General features: G+C 32.7%; 1 protein-coding gene across 1 annotated transcript; it reads right to left on the reverse strand.

The window, feature by feature from the left end:
* Nucleotides 1-678: 678 nt before the first annotated feature.
* On the reverse strand, nt 679-5,099 carry LOC112031481 (ferredoxin--NADP reductase, root isozyme, chloroplastic). The gene is made up of 5 exons (XM_024064176.2): nt 4,902-5,099; nt 4,688-4,744; nt 3,187-3,519; nt 2,657-2,876; nt 679-1,429 (listed from the first exon to the last, which is right to left on the reverse strand). Exons 1-5 carry the CDS (start codon nt 4,923-4,925, stop codon nt 930-932), a joined length of 1,134 nt encoding a protein of 377 aa, XP_023919944.2. The 5' UTR covers nt 4,926-5,099; the 3' UTR covers nt 679-929.
* Nucleotides 5,100-26,935: the final 21,836 nt, after the last annotated feature.

The raw sequence follows: 26,935 nt of genomic DNA on the forward strand, positions 1-26,935 counted from the left end.
ATTTATTATTATATTATAAAGCTTCATCATTACATGTCAATTTCATAACATGTTATCATTATTGTCTATAAAGTCTTGTTCAAGTTACTGATGATGTCTGCAATTAATAAAGGAATTAGTAAATATATGGATCTTCGCACTTGAATTCACCATTCATGACCATTCTCCATGCTGTTAATCTGTATCATGCCACATAATTTTCAATTACTCTCAAAAAAAAAAAAGTTTTTAAATTAGTATATTATAATAAACATAAGTCTATGCTTATTAAAATTGTTGTTATGGTTGTTGATTTTAATTCCCACAATTTCATGCCAACTGTTTTTATAATTTAAAATGGCTTCAATTATGCCAAGTATCATTTCATTTCTCATTTTGGCAAGTGTACATATTCAAATTTGAATGTGTATACTTCCAAATTATTTGAAACCATTTTAAGTCTATCTAAAACCACTTCTACTCCATTCAATGTAGATTTTATGTGAAACCATATAGAGGCTATCTTCGTCATGTTCATATATCTTAAAGACACCAAGCCGCCTTGAACACTGGTCCTAAGAAAACACAGCATTGATTAAATTATTCTACGGCTACTTTAGTGCCACAACAAAAGGACAACTACACTTGACAAAGTAGAGCATCTTTTGGCTTTGGCCATTCAAATTTAAAAATAAGTCATGCTGCAAGAATCCCATTGAAAGGGCTTCTTAATTTGTATTAACCAAGGGAATCAAACTTGTCTTATTTGTCATTTAATAACACAGAAAAATGATAACTACCATTCAAGCTCCTCATCTAAAAAACTGATCAATAAAAAAAATATTAAAAAAAGGAAAAAAAAAAAAAAGAAAAAGAAAAAAAAAGGCCAAGTTCCTAACATCAAAAGGCTAATACAATTTTCATGAAACAGGATTTCATAGCATCAAGCTTTAGTAGACCTCAACATGCCATTGTTTGTTCTTTTTGAGCTGTGAGAGCTTCTCTTCCCAATTCTCCCCTCGTTGGTCTGCAACTCGCTTAAGCGTTTCTTGGATCCCAGGCATCATTCCCTTAAGACCACAGAAATAAATGTGGGCACCAGTATCCAACAGTTTGAAAATTTCATCACTGTATTCCTCAATCTTGTCCTGAACATACATCTTGCCTCCACTCTTACTCTTTTGCTCTCTACTAAGGGCCAGGTCATAGCGGAAGTTATCTGGATAGTCCTTAAGATACTTTTTAAATTCATCATCGTAGAGAAGACTGTCAGAATTGGCAACCCCAAGGAACAGCCAAGCAAGACCATTGAACTTGAATGTAGGAACAGACTCCATGAACATACGACGAAGATAGCCTCTATATGGAGCAATGCCAGTTCCAGTAGCAATCATTATGTGGGTGGCATTTGGGTTGTCTTCAGGCAAAAGCATTATCTTGCCAGAGGGACCTTCCATAAAATTCAGATAAGAGCAGATAAGAAGCCAAGTCTAGACCAAAATTACAATGAAAATCTATGATAAACCAACACCAGAGAATTAACAAAATTAAATAAATTTATCTATCCATTCCTCCAAATATGATGATCATGGATAAAACAAACTGAGCCATAGTATATCCTAACTAAACAAGCATTAAGACACACTGCTAAAGCAGCACCAACTTGAACCTCTCACTCTCCACCTTATTCATACAAAGGGAAGGAGACATCATTTGAGCTAGAGCTCATTAACTGTAGAAAACATAAGCAAAACCTTGGGATAATAAACGAAAAAAGGTTAAACAAAGCAATTTAACCATTAAAAAAAAAAAGGGCTAAAATGCACTTTACACCCTCTAGAAATTTTAAATAAAATAAAGTTTCACTTAGGATAAGAACAAAATCCTTGGCATAGGGTAAAAAGTCTTCCCTTCAAATTGTACTCATTTATGTGCCAGATTTGGTTGGAAAAGGCAGGAAATGTTTTAACTATTTATGTTAATTATGAATAACATACTAGTTAAGCCCAATGATACGTTGCTGTAGTTTACCTAAATGAAAGAAAATCTCCTTTCACTGTAAAAAATTTTTTGGCACATGATGTAAACCTCTTTCTTCCAAGGGGAAGGAAGAAAATATATTGAAATTTAAGCACATGCATGTTAAAATTACCGGTTAAATAAATTATATGAGAGTTTATATCATCTTTCCTCCTGAGCTTCAAATGCTGATATCATCAAAAGCATCTAAATGTCAAAGTTTGATGAAAGAATCATTGACCAGTAGATCCTGATCCACCAGTCTAAATTAAACAAACAATCCAGGCTATTGACCATCTGGACAGTAGCAACTAGTTATCTTGCCCACCTTTTACTACCTAAATTACCCCTATCAAATCATGAACCTGCATTAATAATTTGTTAATTTGATACAGCAGGAAAAAACCCTATATGGTGTTTAAAGTAGCAATGAAAGCACTTCTATCCACATCCTAAACCACCAATATCGTGCCTTCTGTTGCACAAATTTCAATTGGGAACTTATATCAATCTGCTGATTCTCTGTTCATATCAGCTAATCAGTACATATGAAAATTAATTATGAAAGATTTCGTGAACAAGTGATGCGATTCTTGACTACTTGAGTGGGAAGTTTTCAAAAACATCAAATATGGTTTTTATGTAAAGCACGCCCTACCTGTGACCCTAACTTTATCTCCAGGCTTTGAGTTGCATAAAAAATTGCTGCATACACCATTCTTGGAAGGATCCTCCTTCCCAGTCTCAGGGTCATAATAAACAGCACGACGAACGCAAAAGCTGGCTGTTTTGCCATCAAAAGTGTCTCCATACCTAGTGGAGGCAATTGAGTACAAACGAACATTGTGCGGACTCCCTGGTTTCTTTGGGTTTTCACCCTGTGGTGCAACGAAATGATTATATAGATTTTACAACGGAACAGTTGTACTTCACAGATACAACTATTAGCATGGCAAGAACATTATTATAAATATATGGATAAAGATATTAATTGAGATCGTCCGTCAAATGGAATTGAATGCAAAAACTAGATTATTATTATTAGTTTAATGCTCTTATCCTAGCCAGTAGCATGACAACATCATTTATAATACTATAGATCTTGGTTATAATAAGCTTAGAAAGGGAACCTAAAACTCCAGAGAAGCACAATGCAAGAGGATAATGACCAGGTAACTAGTTACTTACAGGAGGAATTATACCATAACTCTGTCCTTCCCAGTATGGAACATTGCCACCATGATCAATCACAATATGGCAAGTCTCTCCAGGGGCTTTAGGGCCAACAATCCTCTCCACAGAAACAATGGTTGCTGTATAAGGTTCCTTAGGCTTGTGTATATTTAGTGGGGGCTCTTTAGCATCTTCAAGGTATAAAGGGGAAACATTAACTTTAGGTACACTAGCTTGTTGCACTGATTGGCATATTATGTGTCGATTTCTCAACCGTGCATTCTTCGTTTTTAAGTCCAATGACAAGGAAGGCGCCCACAATTTATCATGAAAGCTTATGCTATGAGTCTGCAACAAAATGAGGAGCAATTGCCTTGAGAAAATCATTAACCATAGACATTGCAGAGAAGCTCAATTTGTATACAGTAATCAGGTAAAATGAATTCTAATGTGAATTATATCATTCATATTTGTCTCAAAGAATCATGTAAACAATTATTAAAACTCTATATACATATACACTGAGGTATTGAGGACAATGCACAAGGATCACTACACTGAAAAGACAAATCAGATACCTATGACTTCAAATCCATAAGCTTCTTTCCTTAAGTTATACTAAAATTTCATTACAGTGACTTCAATTCTTTTTCTTTTTTTTGTCCTTTTGCTGTACAAGGAAATGGGGTTGTTTTAGTGGGAAGAATAGTTAGATAAATAGACATACAATAAAGTGAATACGGGTGCTGGATTATGTTGTACAAATCGAGTAAAACCACAGTAGAAGAAAACAGTGTATTCTCAATTGCTTTGATCAAAGATTTTCTACAAAATATTTTTTCCCAAGGAAAATTAAGTGATTTTTCCACATGAAAGCTAAAGTAAAAGATATAATCAGTTTTCTACAGGCTTCATTGTAAATAACCCATCAACACTATTACAGTTTCTAAAGAAGGGTAAAAGCTATCAATTCATTGAATTACCACCCATTCGAACAATTTGAGCCTATTGCAATTAAACTAAACCAAAACCCATGCTTCCAAAATTGAGAAAAATAATGAGAAAGCAATCACAAAGTTGGCTATCAGAACTCAAACTTCCACTACTTAAAACTCGTTCAAAGTAAAAAAAATAAATAAATAAATAAACCTGACACTGAAAACACTTTTTCAGAAACTTTTACGATTTCTTTATTGGTTCGTTTGCATGAAAGTAGATGAAGAGAAGGATTTGAATTTTCAATCTTTTAGTTCAATAGGGTCGAAATGAAGCATAAAAGGTAAAAAATAATTCAGCTGATCAAATTCACATACGAATGTAAACTTAAAATAAGACTGCACAACTATTAACAAGCCCATTAATTTATATGATCCATAACAACAACAACAAAAAAACCATCAAACAAAGAGGTAAGAACTAACAAAAACACTTAAACCATTTAATTATGGATTATAAAAAAGTATGCATTTTTAAGCACAAAATTAATCAGAGAAAAATAGAAAAAGATTAGAAAAACCTTAAACACAGATCTCCTAGTGGACAAATCGCTTCCAACAGGAACAGTAACAGCAACCTGAAAAACAAACCCACACGCCAAAAACATTAGTAAAACAAAAGTCAAAAGTTTTAAACCAAAAAGTTCCCAAAAGACATAGACCCATGTTTTTGATTTGGGTAATGAAAAAAAAGGAAGAGAAAAACAGATAGATTGAAAGAAATGGGTAGTGAACCTGAGATGCGGCCAATTGAGCCATTGATGAGAGATCAATTTAGAGAGGTTTGAGAGAAAGCTGAGAACGCTTAGAGAAAGAGAAGTGTTGTCGACAATATTATAAGCTGACAACACTTCGAGGTGTGACTCTGTGAATGATCCTTTCGATACTGTCAAAGGACGCTCTCATTCAGAGTCGTTCATATATATAAATACTAAAATTAAAAACTGTCCCTTTTCTTTTGCTGGCAAATTGTTTTGTGCTCCAGTGATAGATAGGCTTCGGCTTTCAAAACCTGGCCGTGCTCTGTGACGCGGGCTTATGGGGTATTGGGCTCTGGAGTTTTAACTGCCTTTTAGGCCCACGTGGGTCTGCATCGTGGGCTTGCTGCACCTGGGGTGCGATGTTGTAGTAATGGTCACCCACTTTTACTTTGCACAGTGGGAGGATGAGAGACCTTTCAAATTTCTTTAAAATGGTGACATGTCTTTTTTTTCTTTCTTTTTTTTCTTTTTTTTTTAAGGAATGTGTTGAGAAAAAATAATTAATTGTTTAGGGGTCAAATTGGTTAGTTTTGAAAAGTCTTGAACCTGGTTGGCATTAGCTTAAATCTCAGGTATGTTAGTAGAATTTACCATTTATAATAAAATAAAAAATAAAATCTCAAACTATGGGTGGTGTGGAGTTTAGTTGAGTCAAGTTGAAAAGACACATGTCATCATTTTAAAGTAATTTAAAGAACTTCTCTCTAAACTAATTCGAAAATGCATTTTGTCATTGAAAAAGATCCAGCAGCTTTTCATATCTAATTGTTTGGAAAATGGAGAGTGAGTTAGTGAAACTGGGAAAGAAAGAGAGGCTAAAATTGGGTTTTCCCATCTATTTGTTTTAAAACAATAATGCTAGTACCGCACTTTTTCACAATTATTCTATGTGACATATTATGATTGGCTATTGTCACTATTACATGGACTCACTATTTTTTTTACTACTCATAATCTACCACATAAGACAATTGTAACAAAGTTTATGTGAAAATGTGCGTTACTAGATTTTTTGGTTTTAAAACAATGAGATTGAAAAGTGAGAAGGTGAATTTGAAAGTAAGAGACGTGCAAGTGGAGGGGGTTTGCTTAGAGGCGAATGGGTTTATGGTTTTGCTAGATCTCTTGGGGTGACATCTAATATTTTGGCGGAATTGTGGCATTAAAGGATGGGCTTACTATGGCAGTATTGCCCCACAGCTTGGAATTAGATCCCTCTCTTTTTTTTTTCGTAAAGGAGAATTTAATTAAACAGAATCATGGATTACAAAGTCTTAGGTATGAAATACCCTAAGCATCTGAAAATAATTGATACAAAATAGGAGAAGGGGGATGAGAATACAAAACAAAGTTATCACTAATGCTAGATCATCCCTTAGCCAAAAGATCCTCCCTTTTTGTGGAACTAGATAGATGTTATTGTAGAATTTCTTTTTAACTCATCCTTGCAAAATTTTATTTTGGAACCTCTCCTTAATGACCTATTGAAGATATTCTCCAACATAATAGTCCAACACATATTCAGAGAAACTAATCAATGTGTTGATGCTTGCTAGATTAGAGACTTCTCAATCTGGGTTCAAACCCCCTCTTTCCCCTCTTGTGATAAGCAAAATGAATAAAAAATAGTAATAAAAATCAAGAAAGATAAAATAAAAGTAACACCCTTGGGTTTTAAGTGTTGTTACCAAAAATAAGAGAAGATTTATGATACTTTTCCAGATTTTTGACGGAGAGAAAATCTAGGGTCTCAACAAAATCTCAAATCCTCTTTTCTCACTTGCTAGATGAAGCCAAGGAGATAGTAGAGCGGTTGGAAGAAGTTGAGTTCAATCATGTCCAAAGACAGGCCAACAAGGCAGCCCACAACATTGCTAGACATGCTAGACATATTAACGAGTTTTCGGTGTGGATAGAGGATGTTCCTCCATACCTATTTTCTGTAATTGAAGTTGATTCGGCTTATCATCAATAAAATTACAGTGTTCCTTTTCAAATTTTTATTTTAATTTTAAAAAAAATTAAAAAATTATAAGTGTAAACTGTGTAATACATGATCTATACATAAACGTTTTAATGGCAAGTCTTGACAAATATTAATAGGATAGATTTATGTGAATAGAATTTCATTCATTTTACATTACAAGTTGATAAACGGAGTTTATCCTATACGACTGGCAGAAAATATTATATAATTAACCCTTTTATCATTTTAATATATATTTTTATTATTAAGGTGAGTTCTTTTTAAATATGGAAACCAAGAAAACTAAACAAAACAAAACTTTTTAATGTTTTTTCATGTCATTCTAATAGATATAAATTTGTACAATAAATGTACTAGTAAGATTTTATTAATAATTAATAATGGTAGAGAGTTCATGGAATTACTTAAAAATTCGGTGGTTAATTACTTTTAACCGTTTACTGTCTTGGCTTAAATGCTGTAAGCAGTAAGCACCTTATTATTTTGGTATTTACATATAAGGAAAAACCTGTTTCTTAGGTTCTTTTTTTAAAATTTTAGCCATATGACTTTTTTCTAATAATATGGAAGTATATTTTTAGTTAAGTATAATCATATGGCTAAATCTTAACCAGGGAACTTGAAGAACAACACTAAGTACTGTACCTAAATTTTACTCTTACATATATGTGATTCGGATGTTGTAGGCATGATATGTTAGGTAGACATTGAGGAGATTTATGATATTTTCCCAAACATGATAGTGAAGTGGGAAAGAAAATGATAGTATACGTGAAACATTGAAGTGTAAAAAACATGGAAGAATTTGTCAATCATGAAATTCTTATTCATACCAAAAAAAAAAAAAAAAACTAAAATTTGCCAAGAAGGTGACAGCTGAATAATTTGAGAGATTTGACTCTATGTATACTGCGATCTCCAATCTCTTTAATTTTTGTTACATCACAAATAATTTGGTTAAAAAAAATTGTAAAACTAAAATTTTGAGTTTTATCCTCGTGTCAAAATGAATCTTGAATAGATGCCTAAAAATGTTTGCATTATTCCTTTGACAAAAAACATTTGGTGACATTGAGTTGCCTCTAGGATAAGGTTTCAAGTGAGGCTAGCCATTTTTAGAACTATCTTAAAAAAAAAAAAAAAAAAAAAAAAACTAAAATTTGCCAAGAAGGTGACAGCTGAATAATTTGAGAGATTTGACTCTATGTATACTGCGATCTCCAATCTCTTTAATTTTTGTTACATCACAAATAATTTGGTTAAAAAAAATTGTAAAACTAAAATTTTGAGTTTTATCCTCGTGTCAAAATGAATCTTGAATAGATGCCTAAAAATGTTTGCATTATTCCTTTGACAAAAAACATTTGGTGACATTGAGTTGCCTCTAGGATAAGGTTTCAAGTGAGGCTAGCCATTTTTAGAACTATCTTTTTTTTCTTTTTTCTTTTTTCTTTTATTCATATTTTGGTTTAGAAAGTTAGCTAGAAACTCCTTGTTTATAGATTCTATAAAATTGCTGATTACTGTTCAGTGTTGGCTAATTTAAATCAATTTTGGATATTTGGGAATTAAGATGAACAGATTATAGACACTTCACAACAAGTCTATAAGGAAGCCAGAAACATGTGGAGAAAGTTATTAGGTACTTTTGGAAGGTTTAGTAATTGGATTAAGAAAATGCTAGCTACTAAGGTTCACCCTCTCCCTTCCTCTTGGTTGTTTGGGAAACCATGCATGAACCTTTAACAATACACCTGTCGATGCATTAGTAAAAAATGACTGCTTCTTCTTTTTTTGCAAAGATGGAATTTAAGCTCACATTACTACATTAGAACCTGTATTCTTACTCTTTGGATGATGATTAAGAAAATGCTAGCTACTGAGGTTCATCCTCTCCCTTCCTCTTGGTTGTTTGGGAAACCCTGAACCTTTAACAATACACCTGTCGATGCATTAGTAAAAAATGACTTCTTCTTTTTTGTGCAAAGATGGAATTTAAGCTCACATTACTACATTAGAACCTGTATTCTTACTCTTTGGATGATGATGATGATGATAATAGGATAGGACTCTATCAATGGCTACCTCTATGAAAGGTCCAATAATGCTACAAACACGACAAAGTTCAAAATTACTGAGATGATATTTTATGATTAATACAATATTACTTTCACATTAGATCATAATTAACATTACTTTTCTTGTGCACCAATCATCTCAGTAATTGTGATTTTTTTTTTTGTCTTTAGAGTGTATTTGGCATGATCAAGCTTATAAGCTCAGTTTTAACTTTTAGCTTTTATGTACAGCTTTTTAAAACTTCACTTTTTCCCGCATTCTCTCACATTTTCAAAATTTTTTTAAGGTATAAACATACTTTAGCACACTTTCAGCAAAAAAATTTCAATTTCAGCTAAATAAGCTATTCCCAAACAGAGCCTTAACCTCCTAAGAATTTAAGGATTTGTAGGTGAAATTATAACGAAAATAATATTTTGGTTATAATAAAATTTAGAATTTAGAATATGTTGGATATAATGTAATAATAATTGTACGTGATATGATATGATTTAAATATAAATTAATTAAAATTATTTTAGCATTTCAGTGCTGACAATAATTGATTATCATATAATTTCACAATTATATAATAATTAACCCTTTCTTACTTGTTGATGATGTCACCGTGTGGTCCATAAGTTGTTCCTTATTCATTTTTCTTTCCAATTATTTTTATTTATTTAAATTAGATCACTATGTTTTGAACTATGATATTCATATATTTGTTGAATTACTTGATGATTTATTTATTTTTAGATGTATAATTTATTTCCCTATAATTTGGGTTTTAGAATAATTTGGAGATTTCTTTTCCTTTGTCTATATTAGTGGTATATGGGGCATTAAGATTTGGAAATTCAATCTGCCCAAGTTTTGTGCAAACAATTCTTAAAATTCAATTATTTATGAAATAATTTTTATTTGTTAATTTCTCAGAATATACAAGTTGAAACTACATCCCAATGGTGGAAGTTATGGTTTATTGTTCTTTTTAGTTTTGCAGAATCACTAACCATAAAAATTCTTCAAATCAACTAAAAATCAAAATCTTCTTCTTCATGTGGGTGTTGGAAACTCAACCCACTTTACTAATATCAATATTCAACTAAATTATAATATGTCTCTCATGTTTTCAAAGGGGAGGCTTTAGGGCCTTGGATTAAAATCATGGACATGTATTTTGTTCAATTTTGAGTTTGTTAAGTTATTATATTATTTAATTGTGTAGTTTATATTATTTGATTGGATTTTGTGTAAAAATAAGAACTAGGATGTTGGATGTATTGTTAAATGGTTCGTAAAATAGATAAAGTAGTATTTGAGCATGTAAAATAAGTCTTTTTTTATATCCTCGGATGTAAATGCTCTTATAGTTGCTAAAAGCCTTTCTAATTAATATTCTCATTGACTTTATTGCATTTTTGTGTTTCAATTCCGTTGTCATTATGAGAAATGAGATGCGAAGAATATTATATCTCTAATGGATAACCCAATTGTTGATATCATACCACCAAGATCAAGTGTTTTACATTTTCAGTTGCCACTTGTTATATTTATCTATATGTTTATATTTATGTTTATGTTTATAAAGTTTTTATAGAAATATTGTAATTAAAACATATGGTCTTCTACCTTTGTAACCCATTAGGATTTCTTAAATGGCAAATGAAAAGTAAAGTTGATATGTTAGAATTGATTAAGCATCTTATTAAAATATAACACAACAATCCCAACGACAATCAACAAATGAGGTCCACGGTCTTAATAAGGAAATAATACCACCTGAAGCAATTAAGAAGAATGAAATATCTACAGCATTCATGGACTTCAAAGAGTTGCTGTCGTGAATGATTAGAACGAAACAGAAAAAAGAGTTGTTCTCAGTCATGGTTTGGATAATAGGGATACATCGGATTCGAGTCAGAACTAACCAACCTTGTTGTATTCCAAATTAGCTCGCAAACATGGCTAACGGACTACTATCGGAATTCCAGGCAGTGCAGCAACCTCCCCAACCACAATCCACACCGATCCAAGTTCATTGGAGAGCTCCTATCTTGGACATGGTTAAGGTCAATCTTGAGGATGCACTATTCAGTTGGGAGCAAAAATCAGGGTTTGGAGTGGTTTTGGCGAGATATTTTAGTAAATTACACTACTCTCATGTTAAGAGAGAGGGTAATATGGTTGCTCATGTTTTAGCTCTTTTTATTTTAAATGTTTTAGATTATAGTGTGTGAATGGAGGATGCTCCACCACAGTTTCTTCCTTTTGTTTCTAGTAGACTCTAATGGTTTTTTATTGAATAAAAGGCACTACGTTGATTCTCAAAAAAAAAAAAAAAAAAAGCCTTCGAAGGTAATAGGTCCAAAATTTATAATGTGTTAAAAAATTGTCAAAATTTTAATAGAAGTAACCTTAAGTAAAGGCCTTAATATCCCATTTTACAATAGCTGCAAAGTTTTGTCTTTCAAAGACTCTTCCTCCACGATGTCTAGTATATTTTTAAGGAAAAGCGTTAATATTAAACATAACTCTATACAAGGGAGTTACCTTTCCAAATATCCTTTCTCTACATTGTTTGTGGATTTTTTAGGTAAAGTCCTTAATATTATGTTTTAGACTTTGTCTTAATAAGAGTTTTGGTTTTAATATGGCTCCTATGTGAATTTCAAAATTAACTAAATTTAAAATGTACTCATTAGGAGATTATTTAATCCATAGAGGTTAATGCTTAGTAAATTTAACAATAAATGAAAGTTCTGAAAGAAAAAAGGCATAGACTTCAAACAATTAATGATTTATTGGAGCAAGGATTCATTTGTTATTTGTTGGTGGAATAGATAGAACGCATTAGTTCATATGGTAAGTTCCAAATCATAGCCAAACACTGTATTCATTAGAATTTGAGCAAATAAAAAAAATAAGGTCAGATATCTTAAAGAAATGAAACTCTTTTGAAAGGTTAGTTGTCTCTCATATTTATGGTATAAAATTGTTTTATACATTAAAAACATAAGAGGAATTAAGTGTAAACATGATTTCATATATTAGTTTTAAAAATTTTAATATTTTTTCATGCTTCTATTTTAATAAAAAATAACATATGTTTGTAAGCGGAAAAAAGAAATCAATGTTTATGGTTATTGTTATTGTTATGAAACTTTCGTTCAAAAATTTTATTAAAAAATAGTTTTAATTTTCTACATTTTTTATTTTTAACCCTTTAGGATTTTTGAAAATGTATATGAAAAATAAACTTTTTTTTTTAGAATTCATTTGGCAAGTTAGCCAAAAAAGAAAAAAGAAAAGCTATGAACATAAAATTCACATATTTGAAAAATGAAAAGCCTTTAAGCATAGACATTTCATGTGTAATTTAAATTTTTTATTTATTATTATTTACCTTACGTTTAAAGTCTTTGAGTTTCAAACAATTTCAATGTTGGAGCAATTATGACAATGAAGCTTGGGAGCAAGCATTGGTTGTTTGGCTGCATGAGGATTCATATTTCTCTTTTTACCCATTGTAGAAACCCCCTAGGTGCCCATGGCCACATCTTTGGTTGGCACAATTTTGATTCACTTGGGTGAGGAAGGAATGGAATCAGATAAGGCTTTGCTAATGGTTTTAGGTAACGTTCCTTATCAATGCATTTAAAAATCTCTACTACAAAAGCAATGAATAAGGTATCAAGTAAAAGGGAGACAAAAAAATTGGTGAATCTACCTTTCAAGCCAAGGCTTGAGGCTAAATGAATAAAAGCTCAAGCTCTCAAGTGTGATGAGGTAGTCAAAGTTAGTCACACCATACAATAAGAGTGGTATGGTGATTTGATCATATTATATGCGTTTACAAATTTGAAAATTGCATGCTATAGTGACTGATATAGATAGACATGTTCTAGTGGGGGTAATAAGGGGAAATCAAGAAAAATTCATTGGGTAGGATAGGAAAAAAATCTCTACTACAAAAGCAATGAATAAGGTATCAAGTAAAAGGGAGACAAAAAAATTGGTGAATCTACCTTTCAAGCCAAGGCTTGAGGCTAAATGAATAAAAGCTCAAGCTCTCAAGTGTGATGAGGTAGTCAAAGTTAGTCACACCATACAATAAGAGTGGTATGGTGATTTGATCATATTATATGCGTTTACAAATTTGAAAATTGCATGCTATAGTGACTGATATAGATAGACATGTTCTAGTGGGGGTAATAAGGGGAAATCAAGAAAAATTCATTGGGTAGGATAGGAAAAGCTTTGCTTGCCAAAATGCCAAGGGGGATTGTGTTTTAAGGACATTGAAAATTTCAATTTAGCTTTGTTGGGTAAACAAGTGTGGAGGCTCCTTTATAACACTGATTCACTCTTTTACACAGTTTTCAAATCCAAATACTTCCCCAATTGCTTGATCTTGGATGATGAAGTGAAGCTAAAAGACACGTATGCCTGGCAAAGCATTTTGAAAGCTAGGCAAGTTGTGATTTTGGGTTCAAGGTGGAGAATTGGTAATGGTAGATCAGTGATTATTCGAAAGGATAAATGGCTTCCAAATCAACACGCTAGCTGCATCATTTCACCTTAGAAAAATTTGCCAAACAATACATGGGTTTGTGCTCTTATTGATGAAGAAAATTCATGTTGGCTAGAGGATCGAATACATGATGAATTTCTCCCTGATGAAGTGAGTTCAATCCTTGATTTGCCCCTCAGTCATTGCAGAACTACTGACAAACTGATCTGGTCAGCCAATAAAAATGGCATTTATTCAACCAAAACAACTTATTAGCTCCTCAGTAATGCGGAAAAAAAAAATGGTGTATCGGGTTCCTCAATCCAAATGCTCATAAATCTTTTTGGCAGCAAGTTTGGTCACTCAATGTCCTAAGCAAAATTCGACATTTCATTTGGAGGGTGACAAGTAGCGCATAAATGGTTGTCCTTACTTGCAAACCGTCCATAATAATGATGAGTAAAAGTATGGACGAGCGTAATTGCATTAATTCCAAACAACACTCAATCTTTTTTCTTTTTTCTTTTATTCATATTTTGGTTTAGAAAGTTAGCTAGAAACTCCTTGTTTATAGATTCTATAAAATTGCTGATTACTGTTCAGTGTTGGCTAATTTAAATCAATTTTGGATATTTGGGAATTAAGATGAACAGATTATAGACACTTCACAACAAGTCTATAAGGAAGCCAGAAACATGTGGAGAAAGTTATTAGGTACTTTTGGAAGGTTTAGTAATTGGATTAAGAAAATGCTAGCTACTAAGGTTCACCCTCTCCCTTCCTCTTGGTTGTTTGGGAAACCATGCATGAACCTTTAACAATACACCTGTCGATGCATTAGTAAAAAATGATTTCTTCTTCTTTTTTTGCAAAGATGGAATTTAAGCTCACATTACTACATTAGAACCTGTATTCTTACTCTTTGGATGATGATTAAGAAAATGCTAGCTACTGAGGTTCACCCTCTCCCTTCCTCTTGGTTGTTTGGGAAACCCTGAACCTTTAACAATACACCTGTCGATGCATTAGTAAAAAATGACTTCTTTTTTTTGCAAAGATGGAATTTAAGCTCACATTACTACATTAGAACCTGTATTCTTACTCTTTGGATGATGATGATGATGATAATAGGATAGGACTCTATCAATGGCTACCTCTATGAAAGGTCCAATAATGCTACAAACACGACAAAGTTCAAAATTACTGAGATGATATTTTATGATTAATACAATATCACTTTCACATTAGATCATAATTAACATTACTTTTCTTGTGCACCAATCATCTCAGTAATTGTGATTTATTTTTTTTATTTTTTGTCTTTAGAGTGTATTTGGCATGATCAAGCTTATGAGCTCAGTTTTAACTTTTAGCTTTTATGTACAGCTTTTTAAAACTTCACTTTTTCCTGCATTCTCTCACATTTTCAAAATTTTTTTAAGGTATAAGCATACTTTAGCACACTTTCAGCAAAAAAATTTCAATTTCAGCTAAATAAGCTATTCCCAAACAGAGCCTTAACCTCCTAAGAATTTAAGGATTTGTAGGTGAAATTATAATGAAAATAATATTTTGGTTATAATAAAATTTAGAATTTAGAATATGTTGGATATAATGTAATAATAATTGTACGTGATATGATATGATTTAAATATAAATTAATTAAAATTATTTTAGCATTTCAGTGCTGACAATAATTGATTATCATATAATTTCACAATTATATAATAATTAACCCTTTCTTACTTGTTGATGATGTCACCGTGTGGTCCATAAGTTGTTCCTTATTCATTTTTCTTTCCAATTATTTTTATTTATTTAAATTAGATCACTATGTTTTGAACTATGATATTCATATATTTGTTGAATTACTTGATGATTTATTTATTTTTAGATGTATAATTTATTTCCCTATAATTTGGGTTTTAGAATAATTTGGAGATTTCTTTTCCTTTGTCTATATTAGTGGTATATGGGGCATTAAGATTTGGAAATTCAATCTGCCCAAGTTTTGTGCAAACAATTCTTAAAATTCAATTATTTATGAAATAATTTTTATTTGTTAATTTCTCAGAATATACAAGTTGAAACTACATCCCAATGGTGGAAGTTATGGTTTATTGTTCTTTTTAGTTTTGCAGAATCACTAACCATAAAAATTCTTCAAATCAACTAAAAATCAAAATCTTCTTCTTCATGTGGGTGTTGGAAACTCAACCCACTTTAATATCAATATTCAACTAAATTATAATATGTCTCTCATGTTTTCAAAGGGGAGGCTTTAGGGCCTTGGATTAAAATCATGGACATGTATTTTGTTCAATTTTGAGTTTGTTAAGTTATTATATTATTTAATTGTGTAGTTTATATTATTTGATTGGGTTTTGTGTAAAAATAAGAACTAGGATGTTGGATGTATTGTTAAATGGTTCGTAAAATAGATAAAGTAGTATTTGAGCATGTAAAATAAGTCTTTTTTTATATCCTCGGATGTAAATGCTCTTATAGTTGCTAAAAGCCTTTCTAATTAATATTCTCATTGACTTTATTGCATTTTTGTGTTTCAATTCCGTTGTCATTATGAGAAATGAGATGCGAAGAATATTATATCTCTAATGGATAACCCAATTGTTGATATCATACCACCAAGATCAAGTGTTTTACATTTTCAGTTGCCACTTGTTATATTTATCTATATGTTTATATTTATGTTTATGTTTATAAAGTTTTTATAGAAATATTGTAATTAAAACATATGGTCTTCTACCTTTGTAACCCATTAGGATTTCTTAAATGGCAAATGAAAAGTAAAGTTGATATGTTAGAATTGATTAAGCATCTTATTAAAATATAACACAGCAATCCCAACGACAATCAACAAATGAGGTCCACGGTCTTAATAAGGAAATAATACCACCTGAAGCAATTAAGAAGAATGAAATATCTACAGCATTCATGGACTTCAAAGAGTTGCTGTCGTGAATGATTAGAACGAAACAGAAAAAGAGTTGTTCTCAGTCATGGTTTGGATAATAGGGATACATCGGATTCGAGTCAGAACTAACCAACCTTGTTGTATTCCAAATTAGCTCGCAAACATGGCTAACGGACTACTATCGGAATTCCAGGCAGTGCAGCAACCTCCCCAACCACAATCCACACCGATCCAAGTTCATTGGAGAGCTCCTATCTTGGACATGGTTAAGGTCAATCTTGAGGATGCACTATTCAGTTGGGAGCAAAAATCAGGGTTTGGAGTGGTTTTGGCGAGATATTTTAGTAAATTACACTACTCTCATGTTAAGAGAGAGGGTAATATGGTTGCTCATGTTTTAGCTCTTTTTATTTTAAATGTTTTAGATTATAGTGTGTGAATGGAGGATGCTCCACCACAGTTTCTTCCTTTTGTTTCTAGTAGACTCTAATGGTTTTTTATTGAATAAAAGGCACTACGTTGATTCTCAAAAAAAAAAAAAAAAAAATGCCTTCGAAGGTAATAGGTCCAAAATTTATAATGTGTTAAAAATTGTCAAAATTTTAATAGAAGTAACCTTAAGTAAAGGCCTTAATATCCCATTTTACAATAGCTGCAAAGTTTTGTCTTTCAAAGACTCTTCCTCCACGATGTCTAGTATATTTTTAAGGAAAAGCGTTACCGCAATCTACGCGCATAAGGATTCCTATAAGGAAAAGACTTCTACTCCAAGGAAGAAAGGTTCACCCTCTACTACTATAAAAGCCCCAATACCCTCATAAGCCGAGGTACGTATAATTAACCCCTCTCTAGCACTCTAGAGTTGAAAAGAAGTTCTAACTTGACCTTCGGAGGGTATTTGGCCGGCACCACACCGGTGCTCTCTGCGAGGTCCTTTCCTTTTTGTTGTGCAGGTGTTGTTTTGAGCGTACAAGCGTCGTGCAACTCACTGGTGAGATTTACGGTATCATCAGGATAGATTTATTTATTTATTTATTTTGAAATCAATAGGATAGATTTATGTGAATAGAATTTCATTCATTTTACATTACAAATTGATAAACGGAGTTTTTCCTATACGACTGGCAGAAAATATTATATAATTAATTATCATTTTAATATATATTTTTATTATTAAGGTGAGTTCTTTTTAAATATGGAAACCAAGAAAACTAAACAAAACAAAACTTTTTAATGTTTTTTCATGTCATTCTAATAGATATAAATTTGTACAATAAATGTATTAGTAAGATTTTATTAATAATTAATAATGGTAGAGAGTTCATGGAATTACTTGAAAATTCGGTGGTTAATTACTTTTAACCGTTTACTGTCTTGGCTTAAATGCTGTAAGCAGTAAGCACCTTATTATTTTGGTATTTACATATAAGGAAAAACCTATTTCTTAGGTTCTTTTTTTAAAATTTTAGCCATATGACTTTTTTCTAATAATATGGAAGAATATTTTTAGTTAAGTATAACCATATGGCTAAATCTTAACCAGGGAACTTGAAGAACAACACTAAGTACTGTATCTAAATTTTACTCTTACATATATGTGATTCGGATGTTGTAGGCATGATATGTTAGGTAGACATTGAGGAGATTTATGATATTTTCCCAAACATGATAGTGAAGTGGGAAAGAAAATGATAGTATACGTGAAACATTGAAGTGTAAAAAACATGGAAGAATTTGTCAATCATGAAATTCTTATTCATACCAAAAAAAAAAAAAAAAACTAAAATTTGCCAAGAAGGTGACAGCTGAATAATTTGAGAGATTTGACTCTATGTATACTGCGATCTCCAATCTCTTTAATTTTTGTTACATCACAAATAATTTGGTTAAAAAAAATTGTAAAACTAAAATTTTGAGTTTTATCCTCGTGTCAAAATGAATCTTGAATAGATGCCTAAAAATGTTTGCATTATTCCTTTGACAAAAAACATTTGGTGACATTGAGTTGCCTCTAGGATAAGGTTTCAAGTGAGGCTAGCCATTTTTAGAACTATCTTCTTTTTTCTTTTTTCTTTTATTCATATTTTGGTTTAGAAAGTTAGCTAGAAACTCCTTGTTTATAGATTCTATAAAATTGCTGATTACTGTTCAGTGTTGGCTAATTTAAATCAATTTTGGATATTTGGGAATTAAGATGAACAGATTATAGACACTTCACAACAAGTCTATAAGGAAGCCAGAAACATGTGGAGAAAGTTATTAGGTACTTTTGGAAGGTTTAGTAATTGGATTAAGAAAATGCTAGCTACTAAGGTTCACCCTCTCCCTTCCTCTTGGTTGTTTGGGAAACCATGCATGAACCTTTAACAATACACCTGTCGATGCATTAGTAAAAAATGACTGCTTCTTCTTTTTTTGCAAAGATGGAATTTAAGCTCACATTACTACATTAGAACCTGTATTCTTACTCTTTGGATGATGATTAAGAAAATGCTAGCTACTGAGGTTCATCCTCTCCCTTCCTCTTGGTTGTTTGGGAAACCCTGAACCTTTAACAATACACCTGTCGATGCATTAGTAAAAAATGACTTCTTCTTTTTTGTGCAAAGATGGAATTTAAGCTCACATTACTACATTAGAACCTGTATTCTTACTCTTTGGATGATGATGATGATGATAATAGGATAGGACTCTATCAATGGCTACCTCTATGAAAGGTCCAATAATGCTACAAACACGACAAAGTTCAAAATTACTGAGATGATATTTTATGATTAATACAATATTACTTTCACATTAGATCATAATTAACATTACTTTTCTTGTGCACCAATCATCTCAGTAATTGTGATTTTTTTTTTTGTCTTTAGAGTGTATTTGGCATGATCAAGCTTATAAGCTCAGTTTTAACTTTTAGCTTTTATGTACAGCTTTTTAAAACTTCACTTTTTCCCGCATTCTCTCACATTTTCAAAATTTTTTTAAGGTATAAACATACTTTAGCACACTTTCAGCAAAAAAATTTCAATTTCAGCTAAATAAGCTATTCCCAAACAGAGCCTTAACCTCCTAAGAATTTAAGGATTTGTAGGTGAAATTATAACGAAAATAATATTTTGGTTATAATAAAATTTAGAATTTAGAATATGTTGGATATAATGTAATAATAATTGTACGTGATATGATATGATTTAAATATAAATTAATTAAAATTATTTTAGCATTTCAGTGCTGACAATAATTGATTATCATATAATTTCACAATTATATAATAATTAACCCTTTCTTACTTGTTGATGATGTCACCGTGTGGTCCATAAGTTGTTCCTTATTCATTTTTCTTTCCAATTATTTTTATTTATTTAAATTAGATCACTATGTTTTGAACTATGATATTCATATATTTGTTGAATTACTTGATGATTTATTTATTTTTAGATGTATAATTTATTTCCCTATAATTTGGGTTTTAGAATAATTTGGAGATTTCTTTTCCTTTGTCTATATTAGTGGTATATGGGGCATTAAGATTTGGAAATTCAATCTGCCCAAGTTTTGTGCAAACAATTCTTAAAATTCAATTATTTATGAAATAATTTTTATTTGTTAATTTCTCAGAATATACAAGTTGAAACTACATCCCAATGGTGGAAGTTATGGTTTATTGTTCTTTTTAGTTTTGCAGAATCACTAACCATAAAAATTCTTCAAATCAACTAAAATCAAAATCTTCTTCTTCATGTGGGTGTTGGAAACTCAACCCAAGTCTCTCATGTTTTCAAAGGGGAGGCTTTAGGGCCTTGGATTAAAATCATGGACATGTATTTTGTTCAATTTTGAGTTTGTTAAGTTATTATATTATTTAATTGTGTAGTTTATATTATTTGATTGGATTTTGTGTAAAAATAAGAACTAGGATGTTGGATGTATTGTTAAATGGTTCGTAAAATAGATAAAGTAGTATTTGAGCATGTAAAATAAGTCTTTTTTTATATCCTCGGATGTAAATGCTCTTATAGTTACTAAAAGCCTTTCTAATTAATATTCTCATTGACTTTATTGCATTTTTGTGTTTCAATTCCGTTGTCATTATGAGAAATGAGATGCGAAGAATATTACATCTCTAATGGATAACCCAATTGTTGATATCATACCACCAAGATCAAGTGTTTTACATTTTCAGTTGCCACTTGTTATATTTATCTATATGTTTATATTTATGTTTATGTTTATAAAGTTTTTATAGAAATATTGTAATTAAAACATATGGTCTTCTACCTTTGTAACCCATTAGGATTTCTTAAATGGCAAATGAAAAGTAAAGTTGATATGTTAGAATTGATTAAGCATCTTATTAAAATATAACACAGCAATCCCAACGACAATCAACAAATGAGGTCCACGGTCTTAATAAGGAAATAATACCACCTGAAGCAATTAAGAAGAATGAAATATCTACAGCATTCATGGACTTCAAAGAGTTGCTGTCGTGGATGATTAGAACGAAACAGAAAAAAGAGTTGTTCTCAGTCATGCTTTGGATAATAGGGATACATCGGATTCGATTCATAACTAACCAACCTTGTTGTATTCCAAATTAGCTCGCAAACATGGCTAACGGACTACTATCGGAATTCCAGGCAGTACAGCAACCTCCCCAACCACAATCCACACCGATCCAAGTTCATTGGAGAGCTCCTATCTTGGACATGGTTAAGGTCAATCTCGAGGATGCACTATTCAGTTGGGAGCAAAAATCAGGGTTTGGAGTGGTTTTGGCGAGATATTTTAGTAAATTACACTACTCTCATGTTAAGAGAGAGGGTAATATAGTTGCTCATGTTTTAGCTCTTTTTATTTTAAATGTTTTAGATTATAGTGTGTGAATGGAGGATGCTCCATCACAGTTTCTTCCTTTTGTTTCTAGTAGACTCTAATGGTTTTTTATTGAATAAAAGGCACTACGTTGATTCTCAAAAAAAAAAAAAAAGCCTACGAAGGTAATAGGTCCAAAATTTATAAGGTGTTAAAATATTGTCAAAATTTTAATAGAAGTAACCTTAAGTAAAGGCCTTAATATCCCATTTTACAATAGCTGCAAAATTTTGTCTTTCAAAGACTCTTCCTCCACGATGTCTAGTATATTTTTAAGGAAAAGCGTTAATATTAAACATAACTCTATACAAGGGAGTTACCTTTCCCAATATCCTTTCTCTACATTGTTTGTGGATTTTTTAGGTAAAGTCCTTAATATTATGTTTTAGACTTTGTCTTAATAAGAGTTTTGGTTTTAATATGGCTCCTATGTGAATTTCAAAATTAACTAAATTTAAAATGTACTCATTAGGTGATTATTTAATCCATAGAGGTTAATGCTTAGTAAATTTAACAATAAATGAAAGTTCTGAAAGAAAAAAGGCATAGACTTCAAACAATTAATGATTTATTGGGGCAAGGATTCATTTGTTATTTGTTGGTGGAATAGATAGAACGCATTAGTTCATATGGTAAGTTCCAAATCATAGCCAAACACTGTATTCATTAGAATTTGAGCAAATAAAAAAATAAGGTCAGATATCTTAAAGAAATGAAACTCTTTTGAAAGGTTAGTTGTCTCTCATATTTATGGTATAAAATTGTTTTATACATTAAAAACATAAGAGGAATTAAGTGTAAACATGATTTCATATATTAGTTTTAAAAATTTTAATATTTTTTCATGCTTCTATTTTAATAAAAAATAACATATGTTTGTAAGCGGAAAAAAGAAATCAATGTTTATGGTTATTGTTATTGTTATGAAACTTTCGTTCAAAAATTTTATTAAAAAATAGTTTTAATTTTCTACATTTTTTATTTTTAACCCTTTAGGATTTTTGAAAATGTATATGAAAAATAAACTTTTTTTTTTAGAATTCATTTGGCAAGTTAGCCAAAAAAGAAAAAAGAAAAGCTATGAACATAAAATTCACATATTTGAAAAATGAAAAGCCTTTAAGCATAGACATTTCATGTGTAATTTAAATTTTTTTTTATTATTATTTACCTTACGTTTAAAGTCTTTGAGTTTCAAACAATTTCAATGTTGGAGCAATTATGACAATGAAGCTTGGGAGCAAGCATTGGTTGTTTGGCTGCATGAGGATTCATATTTCTCTTTTTACCCATTGTAGAAACCCCCTAGGTGCCCATGGCCACATCTTTGGTTGGCACAATTTTGATTCACTTGGGTGAGGAAGGAATGGAATCAGATAAGGCTTTGCTAATGGTTTTAGGTAACGTTCCTTATCAATGCATTTAAAAATCTCTACTACAAAAGCAATGAATAAGGTATCAAGTAAAAGGGAGACAAAAAAATTGGTGAATCTACCTTTCAAGCCAAGGCTTGAGGCTAAATGAATAAAAGCTCAAGCTCTCAAGTGTGATGAGGTAGTCAAAGTTAGTCACACCATACAATAAGAGTGGTATGGTGATTTGATCATATTATATGCGTTTACAAATTTGAAAATTGCATGCTATAGTGACTGATATAGATAGACATGTTCTAGTGGGGGTAATAAGGGGAAATCAAGAAAAATTCATTGGGTAGGATAGGAAAAGCTTTGCTTGCCAAAATGCCAAGGGGGATTGTGTTTTAAGGACATTGAAAATTTCAATTTAGCTTTGTTGGGTAAACAAGTGTGGAGGCTCCTTTATAACACTGATTCACTCTTTTACACAGTTTTCAAATCCAAATACTTCCCCAATTGCTTGATCTTGGATGATGAAGTGAAGCTAAAAGACACGTATGCCTGGCAAAGCATTTTGAAAGCTAGGCAAGTTGTGATTTTGGGTTCAAGGTGGAGAATTGGTAATGGTAGATCAGTGATTATTCGAAAGGATAAATGGCTTCCAAATCAACACGCTAGCTCCATCATTTCACCTTAGAAAAATTTGCCAAACAATACATGGGTTTGTGCTCTTATTGATGAAGAAAATTCATGTTGGCTAGAGGATCGAATACATGATGAATTTCTCCCTGATGAAGTGAGTTCAATCCTCGATTTGCCCCTCAGTCATTGTAGAACTACTGACAAACTGATCTGGTCAGCCAATAAAAATGGCATTTATTCAACCAAAACAACTTATTAGCTCCTCAGTAATGCGGAAAAAAAAAATGGTGTATCGGGTTCCTCAATCCAAATGCTCATAAATCTTTTTGGCAGCAAGTTTGGTCACTCAATGTCCTAAGCAAAATTCGACATTTCATTTGGAGGGTGACAAGTAGCGCATAAATGGTTGTCCTTACTTGCAAACCGTCCATAATAATGATGAGTAAAAGTATGGACGAGCGTAATTGCATTAATTCCAAACAACACTCAATGACTAAGTGATAAATGGGCACGGAACCGTTACTGTCATCTAATGATGTGCATTTAAATGGCCGTTACGAATGGAAAAAGACCGGGATTAAGTGGTCATCATTGAGCCATAAATCCTCCAGCTGTGGTATAACGTTAGACTGAGCATTTACTCATACAGAGGCTATATAAAGCCAGGGAAGACAAGTAAATGATTCATATTGAACACACACACAAATTGCTCTACAAATTACTTATTTCTAAAGAGTTTAAGCTAATTGAAGCATCAGAGGGTCCTTGGTAGGCCCCAAACTAGTGCCATTATCCACTTAGTGTTTTCTCTTACACAGGATCTCCAAGTTGTCCATCATACTGACGAGGCGAAATCTTGCTTCATCAGTTTGGTGCCATCTGTGGGAAATCGACCATAAGCCGTTGAATTCTCTACTAACTAAGTTCCTTAGAACCGATGGACATAACCATGACTACATCGCCAGATCCAGTGGTAATGGCTTAACAAATTCAAGCACTAACAGCTACTATGCAAGAATTGATGAAATAGAATGAAGACTTGAAACCAAAAGTACGTCCAAAAGGCATGAGTACATTGCAGTCACGACGTAACCGCAACGACAATGACGATGAAGCCCACAACCCAGGAAATAGTAGAAGAGAAACTTCAGAACACACTACGCAGTCAACTTGTGCCAACAATCAAATGATGAAGAACATGAGGAAAGAGTTAAATGAAGTCAAAAATGCCATGAAGGGTAAGACAACAGTAAATCTTGATGGCATAATCAAGAGGACAAATTCACCCTACACTACTAGCATTTTGGAGTGTCCTTTGCCTCCCAAGTTTTGTTCTCCTCAGTTGGAAGTTTACGACGGCACTAAGGATCCCTTGGATCACATAAGGGCATTCAAGATGATATTAAACCTCTAACAAACCCCAAATGAAGTCATTTGCAGGTCATTCCTAAGAACCCTTAGAGGAGTAGCAAGGGTATGGTTCAGAAAGCTAGTGTCTATTGCAAATTTTGACCAGTTGAGCGACTCTTTTGTTCTTCATTTCATTGGGGGGCCAACACCATAAGAGTCCCACCTCCTATCTGCTAACTGTGAAGCAACAGGAAGGGGAAACCTTAAGAGAGTATGTAAAACACTTCAACAAAGCAGTATTGGAAATTGACGAAGTAAATGATCAAGTGATAATGACGACCTTCCAAGCAGGGTTGAACAATCCTAACCTCGTTTTCTCTTTAGGGAAGACCCCTCCAACCTCAATGATGGATTTGTTGTTCCAAGCACAAAAGTGTATGAATGGAGAAGATGCACTGACCGCAAAAGGACTGACGGGTAAACGAAAGAAAGAAGAAAGCGTTGAGTCCCAAGGTAAGAAGAGGGATCACAAAGATAATCTGTCAGAAGCCAAGGCTAGCAAAAGTGGTCCAAAGACGTCATCAAAGAAAAAATTGAATTTCACTCCTATGCTAATGCCCATGGACAAAATTCTAATGCAGATAAAGGACGACCCTGCACTGAAATGGCCCAAACCATTGAGCTCATCCTCAACGAGGGGAAATTCAAAGAAATGTTGTCGTTTCCACAAGGATCATGGTCATTATACTGACAAATGTTGAGATTTGAAAGAACAGATATAGGAGCTGATCTAGAGGAGAAAATTCCAAAAATTTGTTAAAAAAGATTATCAGGCTTGCCACCGGACGGAAGAGAAGTCTACTAACGACGACAAGGAAGAAGACTGGGACAATCCCAAACAAATCGTAGGAGAAATAAGGACCTGGAGGACCAGTTGTTGGGGGATCATACAAGTCCTTGAGAAAGGCAGTCCAAAGACAAATTAATAGTGTTTATGTCAAACACCCAATATCAAAACATCATTGTACCGGGAATGACGACATTATTTTTTTTAAGCGAGATGCAAAGGGAATTAAGCAGCCACACGATGACCCCTTCGTTATTATTCTAACCATTGAAGGGTATAACACCCGAAGAGTATTAGTGGACAACGAAAGCTTAGCAGATGTAATGTACATGACGGCATTCCAACAGATGAAATTGTATCCAAAACGCCTCAGATCCTTCGGATCTCCATTAGCTAGTTTTAGTGGGGATTGTGTTTATCAAAAGGGAGTCATTTCACTACAAATTACAGCAGGGACTTACCTAGCCCAGGTGACAAGAGAGGTAGACTATCTAATCGTTGACTGCCCTTCGTCTTATAATGTGATTCTTGGACGACCAACCCTTAATTGCCTTAATGCTGCAACTTCCACATACTGCTTGAAAGTAAAATTCCCAACTCCTCACGATATTGGAGAAATCTATGGAGACCAACTTTTAGCTAAGGAATGTTACTAGGCAGTCTTGGCGTCCAGAGAGAATCACATCTGGATAGTAGAGGAGGAACCACCCAAGCCCATGGAAGAGGTAGAAAATATAGAGTTGGTGGACGAAAATCCTTTCAAAATTACCAAGGTAGGAAAAGAGCTCCAATAGTCCTTTAAAGGACAAGCTAATGAAATTTTTGAATAAGAATCTAGATGTCTTTGCATGAAGCCATGAAGATATGCAAGGGATTGACGGACAAGTGATAGAGCACAGTCTTAATGTTGACCCAATAAAGAAGCCCATCCAACAGAAGAGATGAGTATTCGCCCCAGAGCGGAACAAAGCAGTTATGGAAAAATCCTCAGTTTCATGGTATCTTAGTGAGGAATTGAAGCAAATCTAGAGAAGGTCAAAGCCATACTTGACATGACTTCTTTTAGGTCAAGGAGGTGCAAATGCTGATAGGAAGAGTGGCAGCATTAAATAGGTTTGTCTCGAAGGCCATTGATAAGTGTCTCCCCTTCTTTAAAACTCTTAAGTGGGCTTTCCAATGGACAGACGAGTGTGAGGCAGCCTTTCAAAATCTTAAAGAGTACCTAGCCAAGCCTCCACTTTTGAGCCCGTCAGTGGAAGGAGAAGATCTGTTTTTGTATCTAGCTGTGTCACAAATAGTCGTTAGCTCAGCGTTGATCCGTGAAGAATCCAAGGTGCAATGACATGTGTACTACACAAGTCAGGCTTTTCGAGGTGCTGAAGCGAAGTACCCACAAATAGAGAAGATGGCCTTCTCATTAATTGTCATTTCAAGGAAGTTTCG

Source organism: Quercus suber, unplaced genomic scaffold (assembly GCF_002906115.3).
Source record: "Quercus suber isolate HL8 unplaced genomic scaffold, Cork oak 2.0 scaffold_659, whole genome shotgun sequence".
NCBI classification, from domain to species: Eukaryota; Viridiplantae; Streptophyta; class Magnoliopsida; order Fagales; family Fagaceae; genus Quercus; species Quercus suber.

Bases quoted from the DNA above. Each gene is read 5' to 3' on its own strand.
- LOC112031481 (XM_024064176.2), bottom strand. From the start codon at position 4,925: ATGGCTCAATTGGCCGCATCTCAG. The intron at 3,520-4,687 runs GTTTTTCTAATC...ATTTTGTTGCAG, and splicing joins CTAGGAGATCTGTGTTTAAG to ACTCATAGCATAAGCTTTCA. The intron at 1,430-2,656 runs GTAGGGCGTGCT...ATTTTATGGAAG, and splicing joins AGATAAAGTTAGGGTCACAG to GTCCCTCTGGCAAGATAATG.